The sequence below is a fragment of the Acromyrmex echinatior genome, chromosome 4, assembly GCF_024713525.1.
Source record: "Acromyrmex echinatior isolate Ae372 chromosome 4, ASM2471352v2, whole genome shotgun sequence".
NCBI lineage: Eukaryota > Metazoa > Arthropoda > Insecta > Hymenoptera > Formicidae > Acromyrmex > Acromyrmex echinatior.
In genome coordinates, this window is record NC_141855.1 from 3,202,040 (window position 1) to 3,226,363 (window position 24,324).

Genomic DNA, 24,324 nt, shown 5'->3' on the forward strand with positions numbered 1-24,324 from the left:
TATATTTAAAAAATACTAGACTATATATTTAATTCTTATACAATTTCGATAAGTATACGTTGCATATTATTTTATTTCTATATTTTATTCTTTAAATTAAGTGATTTCTTTCTGTAGTATTTAATTCTTTATTCGGATCAATCTTTTACTTCGAAAATCGGTACTCTGTAAAGAATTTCTTGATCATTTTACGAAATTTAGAAAACTTTGGAATTGAAGTTGAGTAGAAGCGGTTTTACTTTGAAGAACGAATTGTTCAAGAAGTAAACTTTCCTCGAAACAGTTTTCTCGATCTCAATGGAGCGGAAAATGAATATACCACTTATCGATTGGATACACCTAAGATGCAGAACCGACGGATTCTTGGGTCGGTGATTTCGATATATGAGGATCATGAATCCCAATTTCGTTGTTTCTTATTTTACTCAGTTATGCGCATTCATATTGTTGTGACGCGATTTATTTGCACCAATACAATAGCGTAAACGTGCAGGTCACTGGGTCGCGAAATTCGTTGGAACTTTGCGTTGTGCACCGCAAAGCTTGCAGCTGCCACATGAATGCAATAGCGATCAGGTGTAATGGCAACAAAATAACAATGTAGTATTATAATAGATAGTATGAAGGAAAGAATGGAAAAATATATATTATTACAAAATAAAGAGATCAATACAATCGAAAGTATTTGCAGACTTCTTTTTAAACATTTAATATATATGTATACCGTTTCCGTACTTCAAAAGTGATATATGAAAAATGTAATTTTCGAGTTATTATATGAAGTAAAGTTAGTTTATCTTTGCTAATTGATAAAGTACTCTTTACCTAATTTACGAATTAAGTAAAGATTACTTTAGCAATTATTAAAGATAAACTAACTTTACTTCATAGTCCGCCCGGCAAATAGCACTTGTGTTGTTTTCAAAGAGATCAGAATAGTTTTTACAAGAGTGAGAAGAAGTTTAAAGAAGAAACTATTTTATTTTGAATTTAGTCATTTTAGAGATAAATATAAACTAATGCTGATATTTCGAGTTGTCATTTTTCATAATTCATTATTTCAGATTTGTAATAATTTTATAGAGTATAAAAATTATTACCCATTGCAAAAAGAGTGATTTTTAAAAGCTATAAAAGGAAAATGACAACAACGACATTTAATCATGTTTCTAAGAATATTCTTTTTTATTTAATTGGTCAATTATTTTTTGTCATGAAAAATAGTTTTTCTTTTTCTGAAAAATTTAATTTTTTAAGTTATTTAACTTTTGAAGTAAGGGAAACGATATATATATTTGTAATGCATTCTAATGTACATAAATAAGTTTCCGTCATCAACTTTGAATTATATAAATTTCTGCATTTAATTATCTTTCCATTAGTAAGGTTGACTCTCCTACATTTCAAAAGTTATATAATAATTCGCAGTTAGACAATTAACTACATTTTTAATTTAATTAAATGTGAAAATGCATATTCGTCATTGCATGTTACATTATTTTCATCGCAACGTGTTAAAACCGCCATCAAGCAACCAGAATTTATAAGATTTATGCGGAGACAAAATGTTGAATCTAAAAGACCGTCAGATTGGTTTAAAAGATTTAAAAGAGATGATTTTGATGTGAATAAATTGTGTTGCGAAGTATTTTTTCGCACAGTATTCATTTTATACTACCAAAATAATAGCAAAAAGTGATAAATTCGAAAAGCAGATAATTTGATTGAAATGTTTGTATCATTTATTAGAATACAAACATTTTAGTCAAATTATTTGCTTTTAAATTTTGCTTTTAAATAAATAGATATGTTTTTGAAAAGAAAGCCGCGAGAATTTATCTGTACAGCTAATATTCATTATAAAGAAAAATTGAGTATACAGATATAATTACGAATCAAATTTCTTTGTAAACTTAAAAAAAATGATCATGAACATACAATACAAAGAACATCAAACATTTATATTTTTATGTTATTTATGATGCAAAAATGTCCATTCATGTTTCAAAATTTAATTAAGTATGGTTTCTACAAAGATAATAATAAACAAAATTTAAGTATGATTTCTACAAAGGTAACAATAAATTAAGGCTTTATGGTACAATAAAAATATTTGGCGACATCATATAGAAAGAAAGAGAAGTCAAACAAAATCACTGGATGCGGAATGAAACGTGACTTGCGTTTTCGTTCTTAGGTGAACCTTTGCACCCTTTGATGCATCTTCCGCTTCCACTCTTATCCCGTCTCTTCAGTTCAAGCTTTGCCATCCGCTCGCTTTTGCCTCCTTTGACCTCTAATTCGAGCAAGATTCACCGTAGCGTGTGTGCCATTAACCCAAATAATTTTGAGCTTGAGAGTTTCCACATCAAATTTCCCTTCGCCTGATTTTCTTTTACGTTCTTATGTATATTTTTTTTCTCTTATTGAATGTCCAGAGTATTGACTTAATAAGAAAAATTATGTCCAATTCAGAACGTATATTAAAAACAGATTTAAAAAAAAAAACATGTAAATTATTAGTTGCTATCACATTAATAGTATTATTATTAGTATTATTATAATTAATTTTTTAACTTCATTATGATGCATTTATTGTGCTTGCTTATAAATATTATTAAATTTTTTTTTTCAAATATATATTTTGGAAAATTTAAATCGAATTCATTAATTAAGATGATAATTAGTTCAAGATACTTAAAAATAATTTTTTCAGATCAATTCTTCCTTTTTTAACATCAAGATGGTCTAATGTAATTCCTTATCATCAGTGTAACCTGAATCGCTCAGTGCATCACTGAGTGCATTGAACTACATCGAGCTGTTACTTCGTGGCGGATTGTCGGTGTGTAGGAAAGGTCCGTTAAGCGTTCTCGTGTAAGTTCGAAAGTCAATTGGTCTGGATTCGCGTAAAGTTTCTACGTTACTTTCGACGGGAAGAGGAAGGAAAGAGTTGAGTACATTTCAGTTCCCGATCGAGGTTCTCGCGTCAGATATGAGGCGTAGTGTAACCCGCGATTGACTCCTGCAAAACTAACGAAAGTTTCAACGACGAAGAGAAAAAAAACTACGATTTATAGCTTTGACGATCGAAGTTTACCAGTGTATCTATAATTTGCAGAATGCATGCACGTGAATTGGACTGATAAGATAAGAAGAGAATAAGAATTCTACTTTGGCTTTCAAAAGTTTTCTTTCTTTCTTTGTATAGCAATTAGCTATGATTGGGTGTTTTTTGTTTTATATCTATATAATATAGACATAAAAGATGTGAGTGTATAAAAAAAATTTTCATGAACTTGTGAAAATGATAAATGTATAAAATTTTGTTTAAAGACGAAGCTGTTTTTTTAAGTAATAGAAATTTGTATTCTTATGCTCAAGGTTCTTTAATATTTATTATGCACAGTATGACGTTGAAAGACAACTTACTTTCTAATAGTAAAAATATGATAATAATAACCCAGATGTAAAATGTTTAAATCTAAACATTATTTAAACAATCTTTACATTTTAATCAAATATTTATTTTTCTGTAAAATTTTAAGACTATAGTAACCTTTAATTATAAAGTAATCGTGACAAAGAAATGAGTTAATAATGTTTTTAAATATTTAATTAAAATTGATTATATAATTATTAGATGATTAATTTGCATTTAAAATATAAGATTTATATAATATTTTAAAAAAGAAATTTTCAAATTAATTAAATTGCAAAGTTACAAAAAATTTAGTTCAACTTTGTATTTTTCTATTTGTATTTTTCTATACAACGCTTGGTAAACGGTAATATAAATGTCTATTAATAAAATTTTTCTACATTTTTTCATTAAAAAAATTTTAATTATATGTATATGTATGATGTTTCCAACATCAAACTTTTAAAGCTATTCAAAATAATGTATTCTTAAAAATAAGATATTAATAATTATTATCAGCTAAATTTTAAATATGCCATTGTATGTGTGTGTGTGTGTGTGTGTGTGTGTGTGTGTGTACATACAATCATCTTATTAATAATTAATTATGGATAAACTCTTATAAAATGAAACATTAAAATTGTATACCTTTATTATGTATAAACGTGTTGCAGACTTTTATGCAACTATTTTAGCAGTTTCTCGCTGAGTTTTTCTTCCCTTACATTATATTAATTTTCTCGCAGTTTAGTAGTTGTATCGAGTTTCTACAAACTCAATAGAAAATTGTATGTTTTGTTTTATAATTTTCTAAGTTATTATAAACAATTTATTATATACAGTTCGCGGGTTACATATGTGTGTGTGTATGTGTGGGGGGGGAATGCGTGTGTGTGTGTGTGTGTGTGTGTGTATTACATTATGTCACCTAGTAAATAAAAATTAACGACTTATAAAAGATATGCTATAACTATTGACCATCGCTTTATAGTATACATTAAAAGTAGCAATCGCTAATTATGCGCGTATTGAAATTCCGATATGTATCGCATCGATAATGTCTTGCAATTACCGCGGATTATTGGAACACAGACATGTGCAAAAATAGCGAAATATCGACAATATATACGGTAGCTCGGTGAATATCGGAGTTTGCGTATTTTAATATTTATTAACGGCTATTGGGGACCAGATGTAGGTCGATGTACTTGGCAAAACGCCGATATTTGATGGCCAGTCATTAATCCTTTGCGCGAGGGATTTACACGACCCAAGGCGAAACGGGAATTCATCGCGATTAATTAATAATATTTATATAGCGGTGGATCACGATTATGCAGCACAGCGATCTGTTAACGTTATTACAAATCTTGCATTTTAAACGTATGTTACATACGTAGAGCAGGCGTTTTTCATTCATGAAACTAGCATCTTAATGTGACCCAGCTTATTTATTATGTTATTATTATGTTCACTACTTTGTTTTATTTATTTTTATATATTTTTCATTATTTTCCATATATTTTATATATTACATTTTTTTATGTAATTAGTAATTCTTATGCAGTATGTAATCACATCTCTTCTTTCGTTACTGTTTTAGAGATGCTTGTCATGATTCCTGGACTCAACTGCGACTATCGCCAATGTTCGGCTGTATATGTCCGAATAATCATATGAAGCGACGATGCGACAAGATCTTCTCGACGGTGAACCACAATCCCTGCGTTGGTGAGTCCAACAATATGAAATTCGTAAAGTTCTCTCTTTCAATCCATGTATTTGTATATACTTCCATCGTACATGTAATTACTTGTAGAATACTAAATTTATATATTCTATCAACATACAACATAATTGTAATATCGCAATTTATTATTAATTGCAAGAAATAGAGATTTAATTTATTCTATTATTAAATACTAAATGCTAATCGTACTAAGTCATCGCAAATGTAAATTTATTATTTAGTTTAATTATTGGTATAAATATAATTTGCAAATTTAACGCCAAATGAAAAGTTTGTCAAATTAAATTTTACTATGCGTATTAAATACACGATTTAAATGCACGTCACGTGACGCGTAACTACGTGTACGAGGAATTTTATTTGATAAGTTTTACCTTGAATTGAGATTCAAACATAATGTTGTGACATGAATGAACAAGTAATAATTATATTAGCACCTTGTGAAAGGCGATTGTTGATGTTGTGAAGTAATTTTGGATATATATATATATATACATATAAAGTTTTTTCTATCATATCTACGTTAAGTTTACGGATTTTTATCCTTGCGTGTCTGTCTGTGTGTATCTTGTACAGAATTCTCATTTGGTTTCTTTCTGTCGATGTATGCATTGAAGCGTTCGTATTGATCCTGGACCATAGTGATAGATCGCAAACATTGTACAGCGTACAGATTTCCAATGTATAAGTTTTATTTAAGAAAAACTGACGTATTTTACGATCGAAAAAATTTCCATTGTCTATTACAAATAATTTGGTTGTGCTTAATAATTCACATTTCTCTACATAAATATACTAAAAATAAAATATAGAAAACAATAATATTATTGGCGTATCGCAGATATAACATTCTATTATTCAATAAAAGCCGTTTTATTTTATTAGATATAAAAGACTTTTATTTAAGAATTATATATTGTCTGTATTTTGCAACAAAGAAAGAATATACAAAATTACTGCAGGTATATATTATTTAATATATTACAAATAAGATTTAAAAAGTATAATTTTTAAAAAGATTAATTAATTAATAATTTTACATTAGTAATTAATAATTACAACGATAATTGCGTTTGTATGCATAATCGGCATTCTGAAATTCCTGCAACGAAGTGCGAAATTTGTTATCAACAAAGTACATAAACGAGAAGATTGTAGCATCAGTCTCGCGTTTAAAGCGGACTTCCAGCTGAGAACTGATGTACACTAAACTAAAGCCACTTCCTGTTACTCTCTCATTTTTTCCCTGGCATCAAAGTTGCGAGCGAGGTAGAATACTGCTCGACGGGGCAATTACTTTTAAGCGATACCGCGGTGTTCAAGGCTCGTCGGAGAACGTTATCCTCACCCTCGGATAAGCTTTCTTCATAATTAACTAAAGAGAGAGATGCAGGCATTAAAACGAAAATAATAATGAATCTTAACTTTGAGAGGCTGATAATAACCAATGCTTTAGAGATGCATTGCTGCAACACCTTCAGTTTTAGAAACAAAACATTTTTTTTTAATAGACATATATTTTTATCGAAATTAAATTTTGCTAAGATTAGAAAGAGAAATTAACATGAATAAATCAACTAAATACGAAAATCGCCAAAGTTAAAATTAGACTAATACTTACATACGTATTTTATATAAATTTACCTCAGAAATATAATTGCGCGTCGATTACTTTCAGGATTTCAACACAATCTAAAATACTAATAATCAACAATCTAATTAAATTTGAGATTTTTGTATTTCAGATTGATTCTGTTGAAAATCCGAAAATAATCGGTGCGCAGTCACATTTTTAATATAAATTTATTTAAAATACATATATATATGTATATGTAGCTGATTTTAATTCTGTTATTTTAACGTATTTTAATATAAATCAATTTTTAGTATCATTTTTAAAATCATTCTGTATTAATTATCTACACATAAATATTAATAAAATGCTTAATGTATATTCAGTATCTTAATGATATTTGATATCACTTATTATATTAACAAAAGGTAATATATGGAATCTTTTGTAAAAATTAATTAACTTTACGTTTGAACTACATAATTAAAGTTTATTTATTTTAGTTTATTATTTATTTTAATTTATATAAAATTTCACATTTTATTTTGTTTTAATTTATACTTTATTTTATTTTAATTTATACTTCAGTTGATTATCGATTTCCAACTGTGCGTCCAGGATCGATAATGCTTCCGCCCGTGCCTCGCAATTGTAATTTAAAGCAACATAAAAACTCAGGCGTGCAACGCGCACGCATGAAACGTAAGTATCTTTACACGCATCACACGCATGTGTGACAAATGTCTCTTGCGTTGCGTTTGACGAATGAATCGCGCCAACGATGCATAGTGCGAGCGATGAACGTGGCATACACACTCTACGATAGCATTAACAGTTGTGGAATGCGTGACTGAATGAGAGCAGTTTTCAGCACAGAAACATAAACGAACAATTAATAATTACCGGTAACAATGTTATAACATAATTAACATCCGACGCTATGTACACAATTCAATTTAGCTTTCGACAAGCAGCAAACTACTTTACATCACGAAACAAAGAAATTCTGCTCTTCCTTTTCCTACAATTTCGAACTAATTTTAAATGTTGTACGTCGATAACAACTTAACTTACAATTACGAGCTAATACAATTTAGTGTCCAGATTGGCATTGAAGTCAAGCGACAAATACTTGAAAATTTGCTTCTTAAGTCATGTGCGATCTACCTTGACAATGTAATCATTATTTCATACTGAAGAATGTTTGTAATATTGTGAAATGTTTTATTATTTGTTCATAAATCAATCACTTTCAAAATATGCAAAAATATTTAAATGATTAAATTATATTTTAATTATTCATTCGACAAATATCTTTATATTCTATTATAAAAATACTTCTATCATTTGCAAATATTTCTGTTTGCTCACACATTTGATTAAGTTTGAACGTTTCATCTTTAAAATTTTAATACATTTGATATTTACAATTACATATTTTTAAAAATTTTTCTGTTTTTATCTTTGAAAAATTTTAAATTTAATCTTTGAAATCGATATGATATCTTCAACATTATTGTCTTATACAATATAGACGAAATATTCGAACCCGTAATACTAAACGATTCGCCTGATATGTAGATCTGGATCTTAAATTGAGATTGGAAGCGCGACTTTAAATGGGCCCTTCACCGTCCTCCGTTCTTCTTTTCCCAAGATATTGAACAACCAGACGGTAGGTGTATGAATAACAATGAAGGAGAAAGGAGGACGAGAAAGGTGGAAAAACGCTGTCCTCAAACACAAAATTTATATAAACGCTCGAACTACTTTGCAATCAAATTAAATTATTTCTTGTTGTTACAAATGATCGAATCTTCGACAGGAGGAAACAGACGTTTTATTGTTACGATTTAATCGTATATATATTATATATATTAATCGATTATATGCCTATTTTTGGCAGGTTGTAAATTGGTTAGAAAGACTATGTTTAACTGACAGACATAAACTTCTCTCAATATTTTCGATTTATTAGCTACTGATTGTCTGAATAGATGGCGATTCATGATATCATTTAATTGGTGTTTAATAGCGTGCTGTTAATAAATACATATAATACATCGATCGGACGAAAAGCGATTATTTGATACATTAAGTTAACGATTTAAATGTTATTTCAGTCACTTATCTTTTTATATAAAGTTACATATTAATTTGAATATTATTCAAAAAATAATAATTGAGTATAAAATTATGATAATTTGTAACATATACGTATATGTACAATATTATGTATAAAGATTCAAGATCTAACTTCAATAGAACAAATTAACAAATAGCTCGATTACAGCTGTAAATATCTACCATCACAACACAGCAGTCAATTGTTTTAAAATAACAGCGCAAAACCTGAAATTAGTTTTGTATGACAAACGCATTTATTATTTTTATAACAATTTTGCTTGTTGATATAAAAATCAAATTATTATACTCTTATACGCTCATACGTAAAAAAGTCTGTGACTTCAACGATCGTCGCACTTTTTGGGTGAATAACATTTCGAAAATGTAATATCTCGAACAACGTGAGATGTTTTATGACGACATTCGGAAGCAATATTTTCGCTATAGTGTATGAAAATACGAAAATCTACAAAATGAAACTACTAAATTGTAAACGCCATAACTTTTTTTAAATGTTACCCATGGGAAAAATAGTTTTGTTCAAATATTTAAAAATTTAACTAGTTACAGATTTGTGTGTGTGTGAAAAAAAATTAATTTTGTTAAACCATTGAAATAATTATAAAACGCTCAAGTATGATAAGTAATACTGCAGAAAGTGTTGTGACATTCTAGCAACCAGTTTGAGCATTCTACATAATTATTTTGATAGTCCAAAAATGTCATTTTATCTGTGTATAACGAAATTTTTAGATACTTTAGCAAAACTGTTCTTTCCATATAAAGCTTCTAACTATTCTAATCATCGCAAGGTCTATTGCATCTCACGTTACTTATCCGAGGTTAATAGAACGAAGGCACGTCAGAGAAGTAACAAAGCGCATGATACTCGAATCGAATGTCTCGAAAAGTTCGATCGGTACTTGAAGGGGTTCGGCGTGGAGGGTCCTCCTCCTCCGCCGGTTCGGTCCATAAGAAGAAGAGACGTCCGTTTCGAATGGAGGGAGGCCCGAGGAAGCGCGAGGATCGATTCTCGAAATCCCGGAACGCACGAGAGAAATGTCTGCACGAGAAAGCGCACCTCGGCACCCCCTAGGAAGACGCGCTCCGCCCTTGGAGGATTCGCGTTTCAAGACCAATATTCTCGCCACCGCCCTTAAAGACTATCCCCGAGTGTCTCTCTTGCTTCATCCGTCTTGCGATCCTGCATACATATGTACATTTCCGCCGCGTATACGTCATAAATATTTCGCACATTCGCTTGCGCTCCATCGACAAACGCGAGATAGAGAATTAACGAGATGGAGAACGTTATCTAATAAGAGATAGAGAATTAACGAGATGGAGAACGCTATCTAGTAATCTCGCGGGAATATCGCTACATTATATTCGCGGTCATTCAATTCTTAGTCAGAGTTTGTTATTTTAACGGTTATACTACAAATGCAACAAGATATTTCTGGATATATAATATAATTATTCCATATAATTATTTTCTTCCCTTCGCGAATTGTCAGGGCGTGCAAAAGCACAATTTACAATTTGATTATATATCGTAAATCATATTTATTTGTCTCTTATTATAACTCTATATTGTCTAATCTTATTTATCTTTCATAATCCTTTCATTTGTCTTTTATAATCCTTTTTGGTTTTATCAATCTCAAAGTTCGTATCGACTTATCAATCCCTTGTAGAGTTTGATCCACGATAGAACGTTTGATAGGACAATACTCGATCGTTCGCACCGACATCCGCAATTTTCCTTTGTCGCCGTAAATCCAGTGCGACGAATCAACGTCGCGATCGGTCGAGATTGCTCGCACCATGAAATATGAAACGCGTACGCTTGACGGATGAAGCGCGAGTTTAAGGTGGCGGCGATGAGCCTCGCGAACGATTCTGCGGGGCGGAGCGCACCAGGAATTGTGCACCGCATGTCGTATTTCTGCATGTCGAGAATCCGTACTAAGGAATTGACGAATCGGCACCTGCATGCCTGTAACTTATGGCTTGTTTTCTCTCTGAAGTGTGTAGCTTGTTAGTGTGTGTAACGCCTACTACAACTCTGTCTACTCTCTATACTCGACTCACTATACTCCCCTTCGTTCCTCAACGTCGCCAAACGATTTATCAGAAAACTTCGGATGGTTATCAGAATTATTTCGACAGCAAATTAAATATTTAGATAAATGGAATAAATTGATGGTTATTAGTTGATGCTTGAATTTGACGTTCAATAAAAAATTTGATTGAAGAAATAAAATTTGTTGATTTTTTAAAAAATCCCAAATTTTATGCGTTCTGATAAAAGCATTCAGTATATAAGTTTAGGGAAGTATTTGGTAAAACTTTCTTATTATTTAAATATACTTTTTGTTTTATTAAATAAAAATTATGATAAATATGCGAATATTTAATTCCGATATATTTATTTCTTACTAGTAGTAAGATGTTTAAAAAACAATTCGTAAACATACGTATAATATTTTCATTTGTTATCTTTACTGCAAATCTCTTTTTTCACCTAATTTGCAATAAAAATTTCGACTATAGAATAAAGAATGTAATGCGACAATTGAAAGAAAGTATACAATGAAGAATGAGAAAAAAATTCACACAGTAATATACTCGAGTTTTTATTTCTTTCGTTTACAAAAAAAAAATGAAACGATCAATGCAGAACCGAGGGTTAACTCTCTTAGTCGGCGTCCCGCGGCCTCCCTCGAGAATCCCAAAATCTCTTAAGAACGAAATCACGCTTGGCGAACAGCGCGTCGCTCCGGGATAATTTCTCGCGTGCAGTAACGCTCAATACGAGGATCCTTCTACTCTGAACGGAGTTTCAAGTGCCGCAGTATTCTCGAAGGAGCCCGAAAATCCTCTCAAGAAGAGACGCCAGATCGCCTGTCGATTTCGATTACGGGCCGGTTCATTTAACTTCGTCTTCTTATCGACTTTTTATTTCGCGTCGCACCATCACTTTCAACAAACGAGAAAACGCTAACGTCGTCGTGAGGACACTCGGGAAGATATTTGCTGCTCTTTAATAACGCGCTTAAAGTAACTCGTGATTGACTAATTACGCGAATTAAAATAACAATAATATTAAAAATTAAGAAAGTGTAATAACGGAAATGTGCTTAATGAAATAAACTTTTGTAGATTTAATTTAAGAATATTAGAACATTAAGAGATAGTATAAGAATATAGTTGACTCATGCATAATTAACAGTAATAGGATTAAATTTATCTTGATTTCAATTAAATTACGGATTATTTTCTCTTTAATAATATCCTGATATTTTTTATTATATTTTATTATATTTGCATTTGTTAAAATCAATTTTAAATCAACCAATTTTATATCAATAATTTTAAATAAACATTAAAAGCAGTAATAAAACTTTTAACACGTTCATGTGTATATATATATATATATGTGTATATATATATATATATATATATATATATATATATATACACGAAACTATTGTGCTCTTTTTAATTTTATTCTTTATATTTGTATGTGATATACCTATTTTCATCAATCTTCGAATGTGGAACGATAAAATAAAGAAATTTTAATCATATCTTACCTATAGAATCTCTTACTAATTTTTCAATTAAAATATTGAGATATTTTCTAACGTATGACAGAGTAATATATTCTAAGTGATGAAACTTTTAATGTAATCTATTCTTTTTGTGATAAAATTTTAGAATTATCAAAAAGAGTTGGCACTTAAAAAGTCTTTTTGTTTAAGAAGTAATTTACTTAATGCAGACTAAAATATAAGAAAATAATATATAAAATTCTCAATAAACATCTTATATAGATATACTTAGATGCATGTATTTAACAAACGAAGGTGACACTTCCTGAAAAGATTAAGATATTAAAAAAATTTTTATTTTTTTATTAAGTAATGATCGGAATTAAATACTCGATTTTAACGTGTAATATTAATTTAATATTTGTTTGTTTAATGATAAATGTAGATATATTTTAATTATTTTACAATTATTTTTATACATAATCCTAACTATCATTTCTACTTAATTTATATCTTTTCTATTGTTTAATTCGTTTGAAAAATTGTTATATAAACGAAAAGATATTTATTAATTTGAACGCTGAAAATTAATAAATTAGGATGTTGCATCCAATTATGCTCTTTTATCCTTGCATCTCGAAACACTGATAATATTCGATAACCATGTGATTTATTTATCTGGACAAATAATTAGACAGTGGTATATTATTTCCCAGCGATGTCGAGCTTCCTCTTCGTGATGATCCCTCGTCAACGCCCGTGCACTGTGCAACTATCACTATACCATTACTACTATCACCATCACGACACTTAACCCCATAACAACAGCACGCAGACCTCGCACGTTGCGTACCGATGGCGAACGCGCACCCTCACTCACCCCGTTCTCGTCCGCGGCTCTGCTTCTGTGTTACAGAGGTCCTGCCCTCCTCCACCTCCGTAGACCTGTCGGGCACGGATTCGGCCCTGTACCCGTTCGACCCACAGCAGGAGAACTACCAGGAGATCTGGTTGCCGCCGACCAGTATGTACCCCTATTTTCTGTTCCCCGGGACCGCGCGCACCCCGCCGTACTACGACCCCGACAGCACATACGACATACGGGAGCCCGGCGACCGCTACCAACACCATCATCGTCACGGCGATCGACATCATCACCAGGAAGCGCCGGAGCTGCCCGGCAGGCCAGCCGTCCTTGTTGTCGAGGCGTACGATCCTCGGACCGATTCGGACCGGTACGAAACCGATATGAATCGGTTCGAGGATCGCGCGGCGACCTCGCGACCAGGAGTTCATCTGGATCGATCGACGGATAGATCTTCTTCCTCCTTCTCCTCCTCTTCTTCTTCTTCCTCCTCTTCTTCTTCTTCTTCTTCTTCTTCTTCTTCGTCTTCGTTGTCCAAGCATGATCGCGCCTCCGGCACAGTGCACCTGCAGCCCCAAAGCGAGCATGACGCGCACCCGCACCAGCATCGGCACCATCACCAACAGCACCAGCACCATCGTCAGCACCTCGCACTACCCGCACCACCGTCCGTCGTCGCGACGCTGTCGTCGTCGTCGGCGGGCTCGTACGCGCCGGCGGCTGCTCGTCCCACGCCTACCGTGTTGGACGAGCCGTTGGGGGCCCACGGGCCCGGCCATGCCGAACTGCCGCGGCTGCCGGCGCCGAGGAAGTTTGCGCCTAGGCCCACCTACGAGCACCGCGCGATCTTCGACCGCGCCGACGACGACCTCGATGACCTCGAAATCAGGCCAGCCGCGCCGCCCGTCGATCGGATCTTCGATTTCCGCGAAGAGTTCGTCGATCAAGGTTCGTACCGGGCCCACCGGCACGCACAAGAGATCTCGGGATTTTGTCATCACCGAAGGACGTGTCCAAGGACACGTTAGATGTCTTGAAAAGTTTTTAGTTTGCGTGAGTACGTCGGGCACTGTGATAGGCACGCGTCACGAATGCGTACTTTTTTTAGACCTTATTTCGGCATAATATTTTTAGGAGATCGAAAAAAATATCAGAGTCTGGAAAATTTTTACTTAGAGCTTAATATTATTAATTATCTTCTTAAAGATAAAACTGTTAAAAGAGTTCATTTATGATAATGTTAACATTATCATAATAACCATGTTTTATAGTAATAATTTATATTATAATAATGGTTAAAATTTTAATTTAGAATTTTCATTGCTTCTTTTATTTTTATATATAATAATCGATATTTAATTTTTATGTAATTGATATGAAAAATGTGCATACAATACTCATTCATGTCCCCAGCGTAGTACGCTTAATAATTTATTTAGCTACAGAAAAGGTTAAGTATTTAAAAGAACGTACATATAGTAAGTAAATTACAATTGTAAGTACTTTAGAATTTATGAGATTTCTAATAACATATTGATACAGTGTTTCTACTAGAATAGTCTGATATTTGTGTACATATGTGTATATTTATATACATATATTCCGTTTTCTCCTTCAAAATCCATTTTTTTCCTTCACTTTACCTTAAAATTTCCCTCCCCAAAAAAATTTTGTTATCTTTTGAAAGAAATGTGTTTGTTAGGAATAAAAAAAAATGACAAATGTGATGGTTTGATAAGAAAATGGATTAATCAGTTATTGTGAATTTCTTAATATTCGTTGATATAACAAATAATACATAATTTATGATATAAATAAAAATAATTAGTATTACCAGAAAATAAAAGTCTATCAAAAAATAAACTAGGTGTTACATGAATTGCTTCTATTATTATAAATAATGTTGGAATAGCAGATTAGCAATCACAACAAATATTAAAACAATAATTTGTTGTCAAATCATTTACTAACCAGGTGACTTATTAAATTAAGAAAATCCTTTCTCTCAGTGTCTTAGATTTTATTATTTTAAGAGAGTAGGTCACACGTTCAAATTTCTTATTTTAATAGGAAATTTTATGTATTTAAAGCATCTATTGAACTTTTTTATAATTAATTTTATCGTCATTATTATCAAGTTAAATGCTGCTGTAATTCAGAATAAACAAATAAATTAAACACAATATTCAATAAAATTGATTAAAAATGTACTTTAATAATAATAAAAGCAAATGTGGGAAGAATACTTTTTAAAACTAAAAGTCATAAAATAATTAATTTTTTTGTTATTAGATAGATTTCGTGAGAGATTTTCAGTACCGACAGTGTATATCGGAATACGACCTATACCAGATGTTTTATAACATGTGAATATAATTTCAGAAATAAATTAAAAACACAAAAATAACACGAAAAGGTTCAAATATTTATTCTATCTCACTTTGTTTCCTATAACAAACATTTTCATATTTCATTAATTCTGGGTACAAGTTGAGTCAGCGTAGCATTTGCATATGTCTTTATATATCTTAATCTTGCTAACATTTTTAAAGACAGAAATATGTGAAGACACTATTCTAGTTCAATTTGTAACGAATATTAATCAAATACTAAAATGATTACTTAGAAAGTTAGATATAACTAACATTTATATTAACTTTTTGATATTATTTTTATATCCAAAATTCATTTCTGTAGTTATACTTATATATTATATTATAAAGCAATAGTATTATAAAGCTATAATACTAAATCGCTAACCCTTTATGTCGTTATTGTTATGTACGAAACAGGAGATCGATTGTATATCATACAACTTAATGAAAATTACAAAAATAAAATCTGTTAAATGTTATTGATAAAATTAAAAATATTGTTATAAATTTGTCTATTTTTGTAATTTTTATCAAGTTATATATTACTAAATTAACCCTGTTTAATACTATACAGTTCATGTATGAGAAGAGGTCTTATAACTATATATATAAAAAGCTAATAGTATAGAAGCTAATAATATAAAAAGCTAATATTATATATGCTGTATTCCAATGCACACTGCTATTGAAAATTTAATTGTACGTAACGTAAACTATAGATTTTTAATAATGACAGTCTATATCAAGACATGGGCATAAATATTTGAATTTTTATCTCTATATTTATGTCGATATACTGATAACACAAGACTGTTAAATTAATTGATTAAAAAATTTGCGTTTTCCATTACTGCAAGAAAAATTTTTATTGTTTTTCAATTTTTTGGAATTTTTCGCCGCGTGTTTTCCCTTTTTTCTTTTTCTCCTCTCAATGATACAAAAATTCCTCGGAAATTGAAATTTTTCCCCAATGTAGAAACACTGCATTGATAGTATAGCAAATTAATTGATTTTTAATAGCAAAATAAAACGATAATTATTAAGAGTTTAAGTTGATCGCTAATATTGTTTAATATTATTTATTCTTTCTTAACATCCTCTTAGCTCATTACACGTGAAACATTTTAAATATGATTTTATATTTTATTAAAAGCATTTTTTTGCGAAATTATTACACTATCTCATGTAGTATACAAATAAAAAAATATTTTTAGAAAATAAAATAAAATAACCGAATAGTTAATTATTTTTAAAACCAAATTTTAAAAATCGAAGAATAAATATTTGTAAAATTTAATATCTTTGACAGATGAAAATATTAGGGCAAAATAATATTTTCTTTTTAAAAGATAAAAGATAATGTTTTAATCACACACACACGCACGCACACGCACACACACACGCACACAAATGTCTAACAGCACGTATAGGTTCTAAGAATGGAAGATAACGTAAAGATATATTATATTATCTATATTTTCTCTTTACATTATTTATGCTCTATGTTATACACGACATAGTCATATAAACTGAGTGTATTCAATTTTTTTTGTTTTCTCAATACGTGCTGAGGAATATATTTTAACAAATAATAAGTATACCTGAGAAATACACATACATATACAGATAGAGAGAGTTATGCACTATTATACGTATTTTTAATTATACTGGATGTAATTCAGGTGTACTGAAGGTAGACATATTCTTCAAACATAAGAGAAAATTTAAATATACAAATATTTTCAATATAGATTATGTTAATATAATGTTTATATTTCGAATATATACATTTTTATAATATCTTCTGAACACACATACACAACACATTTCCAAAATTTACATATGTTGCTTATCATATGTATTGTTAAAATGTTATTATTAAAATAAATTGTATTAAAAATAGATCTCAATTATAAATTTGAAATAATTATATTAATTTTTTTTTCTTTTAAACTTTTAATAATCTGATTAACTTCTCTCCTTGATGAATTAAAGAAATAAGTATACTTGATGCAATTAGAAATACAACTGGCATATTGTATTTCTTTTTTATTTATTTTTTTTATTTAACGGGATTGGAATTTTATTCAATGTGTTTGAAAGCACTTAGAATAGGTCAAAAAGTCATAATTCATTATTTATCTTGTTCTACTACGATGCTACTATATAGTAGCTAAGAAAAAAAGCTTTTAGTTCCATCGTATTAATTTCTCAGACTCTTCGCGTCTCGCGCTGCGACATCATTTGCAGTCACGTTTCCGCACAAATATTTTCGCGGATTAACTAAAGAAAACGCTTTCGCAATTTTGTAACGACTTCTGAATTAAATTTTGCAGCTCACAACTACAGCTACAATTTCAAATAAGAGTGATTTCCAAATAATTTTCGGAATTGCGCACGATCTTACTTCCGTCTGCTGTTTGTGATATAGTCGGAAGAAAAATTTTTTTAATTCCTTCTGAGGATGGATTTATCTTGAAAATGCACTTCTTGTGCACAACTTGTTACATCCGGTCATTTACAGTGAAGGTCATCGCTCATCCGGACAATTCCACCAGCTTCGAGGTGATTGAATCGCAGTTAGAAAATCCACTGATCGATGCCAAACATCGGGATCTGTTCAACATGAAGCAGATCCCCATCCCGGTTGGTCATCATCATCGTACTCATCATAAGAGGAACCAGACAGATGATTTCGAACGTGAGTCTCTCATTAAAGTCATAATTTTATTATTAATTAAATAGATTATTTTTTAAATGAAAATATTCCTTACATGTGTTAAAAATAAATGTGTCTTCTTTACACAATAAACAAATCCTATGATTTAATCTGTTTTATTTAAAAAAAATAAATTGTTAAACAATTTTGTCGCTAATAAAATAAATATCATATGATATTAAAAACGTGTGTTTTTTTAAATTAACAGGCACAAATTATAAAAAATTATATAATACAACATTTTTTTAATTATTTATGATATACACAGAGAGTGATTTATTTTAAACAATCCAGTCAATTTTTTCCAAAATTATTAATGATAAAATTTTTCCATATTAAATTCAATAATTTCCATATAAATTCAATAATTTTCGAGAAAATTGATAGAATTAACTAAAACCATCCTGTATATTTATCAAATGTGCGTTAGAAATTATTTCGTTATGGATATTGGGATTGTTAGGAACTATTTCGTTTCGCTTATCATTACCATAAACAAACTTATACGTGAAAGCAGAATTGTCAGCTACTGATTTCATTCTAGCACAAATTGCAATCAGCACGAGAAATAAGACTGCCGATGTGGTGATTCTTGTTGAATGCTACTGGTTATGTCAAAAACATCGTGACATCGCTGGGTGCATCATGGAAAATTCCATTTGTTTTAATGCACCGTGCAAATTCATGTTTTCTCGCAAACTGCCCGTGATGGCACCCTGTTGACGGATAGTCGTGTTTTGCGCGAGGAAAAATCAGAGAGAGGGATACATGAGACTGCTTTTATGCATACAACTTTTGTCTTACTCCGCGATGCAGTAATCGTCATATTCGACGGACAATTGCAAAACGTTTTGTATATCGTATTGCAAATGATCCCTTTTTCTTTATAACGCATAGTAACAAATTATTTTTAAAAGGCAATATTAGGTCTTTTAATTAGTTATTAAGAATTATAATTGGAAATTTATATAATTTACGGAACAGAAAAGATCTTCAATATAAATTATATCGACTTATTTTGTATAAGGACTTGCAATACTTTCCTTTTGGAGGTACAAGGTTCTTCATACTTATAATTTTAAACAAAGAATAATTGACAGGTACAAGCTATTCAACTGATAGAGATATAACTTTTGATACGATCAAACAGATCAAGTTTCGACATGATCAAACAAATCATTGATGAATAAAGTTCTCACAATTCTTTCGAGATACTTTATATTTGATGATGCTTATTTCCCTTGTAATTTACGTAAGGTTTATATTTCAACGTACACCGCTGATTTTTGGTGATACGAAGTTAAAAGTGTAGATACTGAAAAATGAGCCAATTTAAAATATAAAAAAATTATGTATATATGTAAATTTTTTTCATAAAAAAGTGGGGAATCTAGAAATTGATTATTATTCATAGAGAGGTGAATATAATACAATAAATACTTTCAATGAAAATCTGTTTATACATACATATCTCTCTAAATTGAATTAGGATAATCACTGATATCAATGCCAAGTATGCCACTGGTAATCAGTGAATTAAATATAAGATCCCTAACCTAGGTAATCTTTATTATGTGATCTAACTAACCTCGTGTTTGTGTGTTGTGTTGTTGTGTGTGTTTTAATACTTAAATATTTTAATTGCTCTTTAAATATAAATCATTCTTCCTTTTTTAGTTGAACTGATTCACTGATTATCAGTGTTAAGTATGCCACTGGGTAATTAATGACTATTCACTAATTCAGATTTAGAGATATTGCAGATAGGAGAAAAGTATACAGGAACAGAATTTATAATATTACAGGCTTAAATTAATATTAAAAACAATATGGATTTCTAAAAATTTTCATGGGAATATTTCGCTGAAAATATTAATTACATTGCGGTTTGGTAAATCTTCGAAATGTCCGAAATAATTTTTTCATATTTTGGAGGGGAAAAAACCATGTCCGTTTCAATATATCAAATAGTGATAACCAATTACAATAAAAATGCTTCTCAGTGAACTCGGTGTACAACGTGGTGAAATGAAATTCATTAGTTTCCGTGCAACAAATATATTTTTACATGCAAATTTATTATACGCCAAATAAATAAATTGCATCAATTGGTATTGCGATATCCGCGAAATCGTATTTTTTTGTATTTTTACTTCTCTAATAGAAAATATTTTGTTTATTTTATTATCTGTTTATAATCACACTTACATAATCCAATAAAATTACAATTATACAGAATACTTTAAAAAGATTAATATAAAGATATTAGTAGCAAATATTTTTAATTATATGTTATCTAGTTGAAAAGGGAAAATTATATAAATATTTAATATAAGATATGGTTTAAATGCTTTTACAAAATTTGTAAATATAAAAAATTTTTAAAGATATTTATATAAACATGTGTAAAAATATATGATATCAATAATTAATAATTGATTAGTTAAGATAAATGATAGAGCGGGCAAATATAATAGAAATTAATCTTCGGACTTTTGACGATCGTGATTTTCCGTCGACGAGATGAAAGAGCGGACGATCGATTGCATCTCTCGCGTAATATCTTGCGAAGATATCACTTCAACGAATAAGATTTATCACAGCAAAAGTTTAATTTAATTTCAACTCTCTCTCCGGTTGCTCTCATTTCCTGCCTCTCCTCGTATCTCTCTTCTGCATATTATTTCTCGAGCCGCCGGATTTGGAACTTTAATCCGCTATCGTGCCCAAGATTCACCCAAGTTTTCGTCGTATTCGATATTACACGACGGTTTTACATCGATCGCCGTTTCCCGGATTTGAGAGAAACGCACTTGGATGAGCAGATATGCTCACTCGATCTCTCGCGCGTCGTTGATGAGAAACAGACTTTACCAAAGGATCAATTTTGTTTTTACATTATAATTTGGAAATGTTTTTTTTTTATTTTTGTACAATAACTATTTCTTTACTTTTTATCTATTAAGCAAAATAAATTTTTGAAACACAAGTCTAGTATATAACATTATGAATTTATAACTGTTAAAACGGCAAAATTTTGATATAATTTGTGATTTCTTTTTAGGTACAAATATTTAATATCAAACCATTTAATTTATTTTTTATTTATTTTCTTAAATTCAATATAGTAAAATATTGTATTGCAATGTGATAACTTCAATAACTGTAATCATTTTTATCATTTTCTCATGTTTTAAATGACAATTATTAAAACTCTCTATGCTTTAAAATATATAAAATATTTTACATTATTTGTTTGCTCTAATGACTTATTTAAAAAATGTAAAAATTTATTTAAAAAATTAGAACTTTTAGAATATTACAAATTAATAATATCTTTAACACGTTACATTGTACATCGTAATTAGAATAGTGCCAATAATGATTTTGTTTCTATATCGTATTTATTTATTTGTACATCGTGCTCAAGGGAATGACGAATGTAAAAAAAAAGAGAAAATAGCAAAAACTTGAATGGGTTTGTATTCAGATTGACTCATCGAAATTCTATCATAGAGCAATTAATACCGTGAAAAACGAGTGATTAAAATTCTATCCAACAAAAAAATTGCTCATTGTAAACTTTTTCTTCACCGATTACAAACTAGTTTAGTTAGTTTCTTGCTAATTAATTAACATCGTGATGTAATCTATGGTTTTGATATATATATAATTACGGATACATTTAAGAAAGATCACAGAAGGGAACTAATTACAAAATAATAATGAGAAGTAAAACTAATGATTAATTCAGTGGCGCTTCGGATTGTAATGTCACTTTATATGTTATAGATAACTATTAATGAAAATGATGACTCTTCTCTTTCTCTCTCTCTCTCTCTCTCTCTCTCTCTCTCTCTCTCTCTCTCTCTCTCTCTCTCTCTCTCTCCCTCCCTCCTTCTCTCTCTCTCTCTCTCTCTCTCTCTCTCTCTCTCATGTTGTAAAAGTGCTATTGAATACAAAAAGAAATTATTTCAAAATTGTAGCGTTGCAAGAATCTTATATTTATTTATACGAAATAAATATTTATTAAAATATAACAATACTATTAACAATTTTTTTTGTCTACAGTATATTATTAAAGGCTAGATTGACAAGGGTGTCTACGTTTCATAAAAATAAAATAAAGTAAAAAATTCGATGAAAGTATTAATGTTTCAAAAAGTTTCTTAAAGTTCTATAATTAAAAACTGATACTTCGTTTTTTATTAAAATGTCACAATTTGCTGAGAACAACATAGGCTATTTGCAACATAGGTTCAAATTCCCACCGGAGTGCCACCTAGATATCACTCTATCCTTGTTGTGTACTGAATGTTAAACAAGGATGACTCGGGGAGCACCCGGGTGGGAATTCGAACATGCCTATAGATGAGAGAGTTATTTCAATTAATAACTAATTAAATTATAGAATGAAACTACAATAAACGCAGGGAAACATGTAAATTACCTTTATAAGTTAAAATAATGTCAGAATGTTGGGAGATTTTTTGCTTGACTTCACGCCATGACTAATCATAAATAACACCGCGATTAGTCGGCGTTTTTGGCACCGGTGTGGATCTTGTTTCTCCTCAATTATTACTGTAACTAATTGCCCGCGCGGCCAATTAACGTCAAATATGGGAAATGCAATTGCGATCGGGAAACGCTGTCCGCTCAGCGCTTTGCGCGCTTCTTTAACGCGATTTTCTCTCAATTACAGCTGCGCTAATTACTCGGTTGGCCGATCAATTACGGATATTCATTGCGGTTTGAAATATATATAAATAGCGGATAAAATCGGAAGACCACTCTACGGTACCGGGCTAATGATTAATTAGCACGTTCGCTCATTTATCAATTGTCACGTTTGATGGATTGTACATTATCTGTATTTTTATTTTATATATCAGAATAGCTTAGATAGCCACATTTTAATTTCATTAAAAAAGGCTAATATTATACATATTTATAAAATATTATATTGTAATTGGTTGTACTTATACCTGGCTGCAATTAATGTGATTACGTCAATTAAATTAATACATTTAGGAAATTTTTTGTAAGTATATATATAAAATATAATCAAATTTTATTTGATCTCAATTTAATTTCTCTAATAAAATATCGTATTAAGTAAAATTTCTAATACAGGTATAGAAATTACTCACACGAAAAATCGTTTTGAGAAATCGTAAGTTTTATTCGAGATCGTCAGACTTTCTGTTAAAATTACATTTACAGGTGACTTATTTCATGGGCAACGTATCTTATTTAATTTTTACATCGTATGTTTAATATTTAATCCGGAAACGGGCGTGTATGATGAGAGCTTTTCAACCGACATGGTTGAATCATTCGTTAAAACGCGGAGAATAATCACGAGGCAAATTTCATGCTCGGTGAATTTATTCGCAGAGTTTGTTATAGTGTTATAAATTTCAGCCGATTTCGTCCAGTTCAACATCGAAAACTCGCGAATGAATTAGCCGCTGCGAATAGGAATTAGCGGTTTTGAATCTAGCGACGAACGAAGAAGTGAATTATCTCGTGAATCTTGATCCTTTTTAAGAATCGTATTCAATCGTCAGTGTAAGGTCGGTATATTTCGCCAGTTCAACGTCACATTGAATATGCAACGCAGACAGACAAGTCATGAGCGTCGACGTTAAACTTGCAATTTCGTTAACTGGCGATTTGCATTCCCGTCAACTTTGCGAGGTACGGTGACAAAAATCACTATGTGTAAAGACGTGTGTATTCACGACTCTTGTTATTTTTTGGTTAAAAATAAATGAAATTTAATAGAAGTCACAGGAACATGGAGCTGGATATAAACCGCAACCTGGATTTGGCCAAGGTTTGGGATGTCCTGACAGCTCCTGTCAGGACGTTTCATCATTTTACGTTCCTACGTGCCGTGTCTAACTAATGGTAGAGTTTGTGACTTATTTT

At 30.6% G+C, this 24,324-nt stretch overlaps 1 protein-coding gene across 2 annotated transcripts in view; it reads left to right on the plus strand.

The window, feature by feature from the left end:
- Gfrl (Glial cell line-derived neurotrophic family receptor-like) overlaps window positions 1-24,324 on the plus strand; it is a 354,141-nt gene that overhangs the window by 281,389 nt on the left and 48,428 nt on the right. For both annotated transcript variants that reach the window (XM_087405786.1, XM_087405787.1), the window contains exons 5-7: window positions 5,025-5,152; window positions 13,345-14,241; window positions 18,193-18,369. In XM_087405786.1, coding sequence (XP_087261912.1) covers window positions 5,025-5,152; window positions 13,345-14,241; window positions 18,193-18,369 — 1,202 coding nt within the window. The remainder of the gene's footprint in view (window positions 1-5,024; window positions 5,153-13,344; window positions 14,242-18,192; window positions 18,370-24,324) is intronic.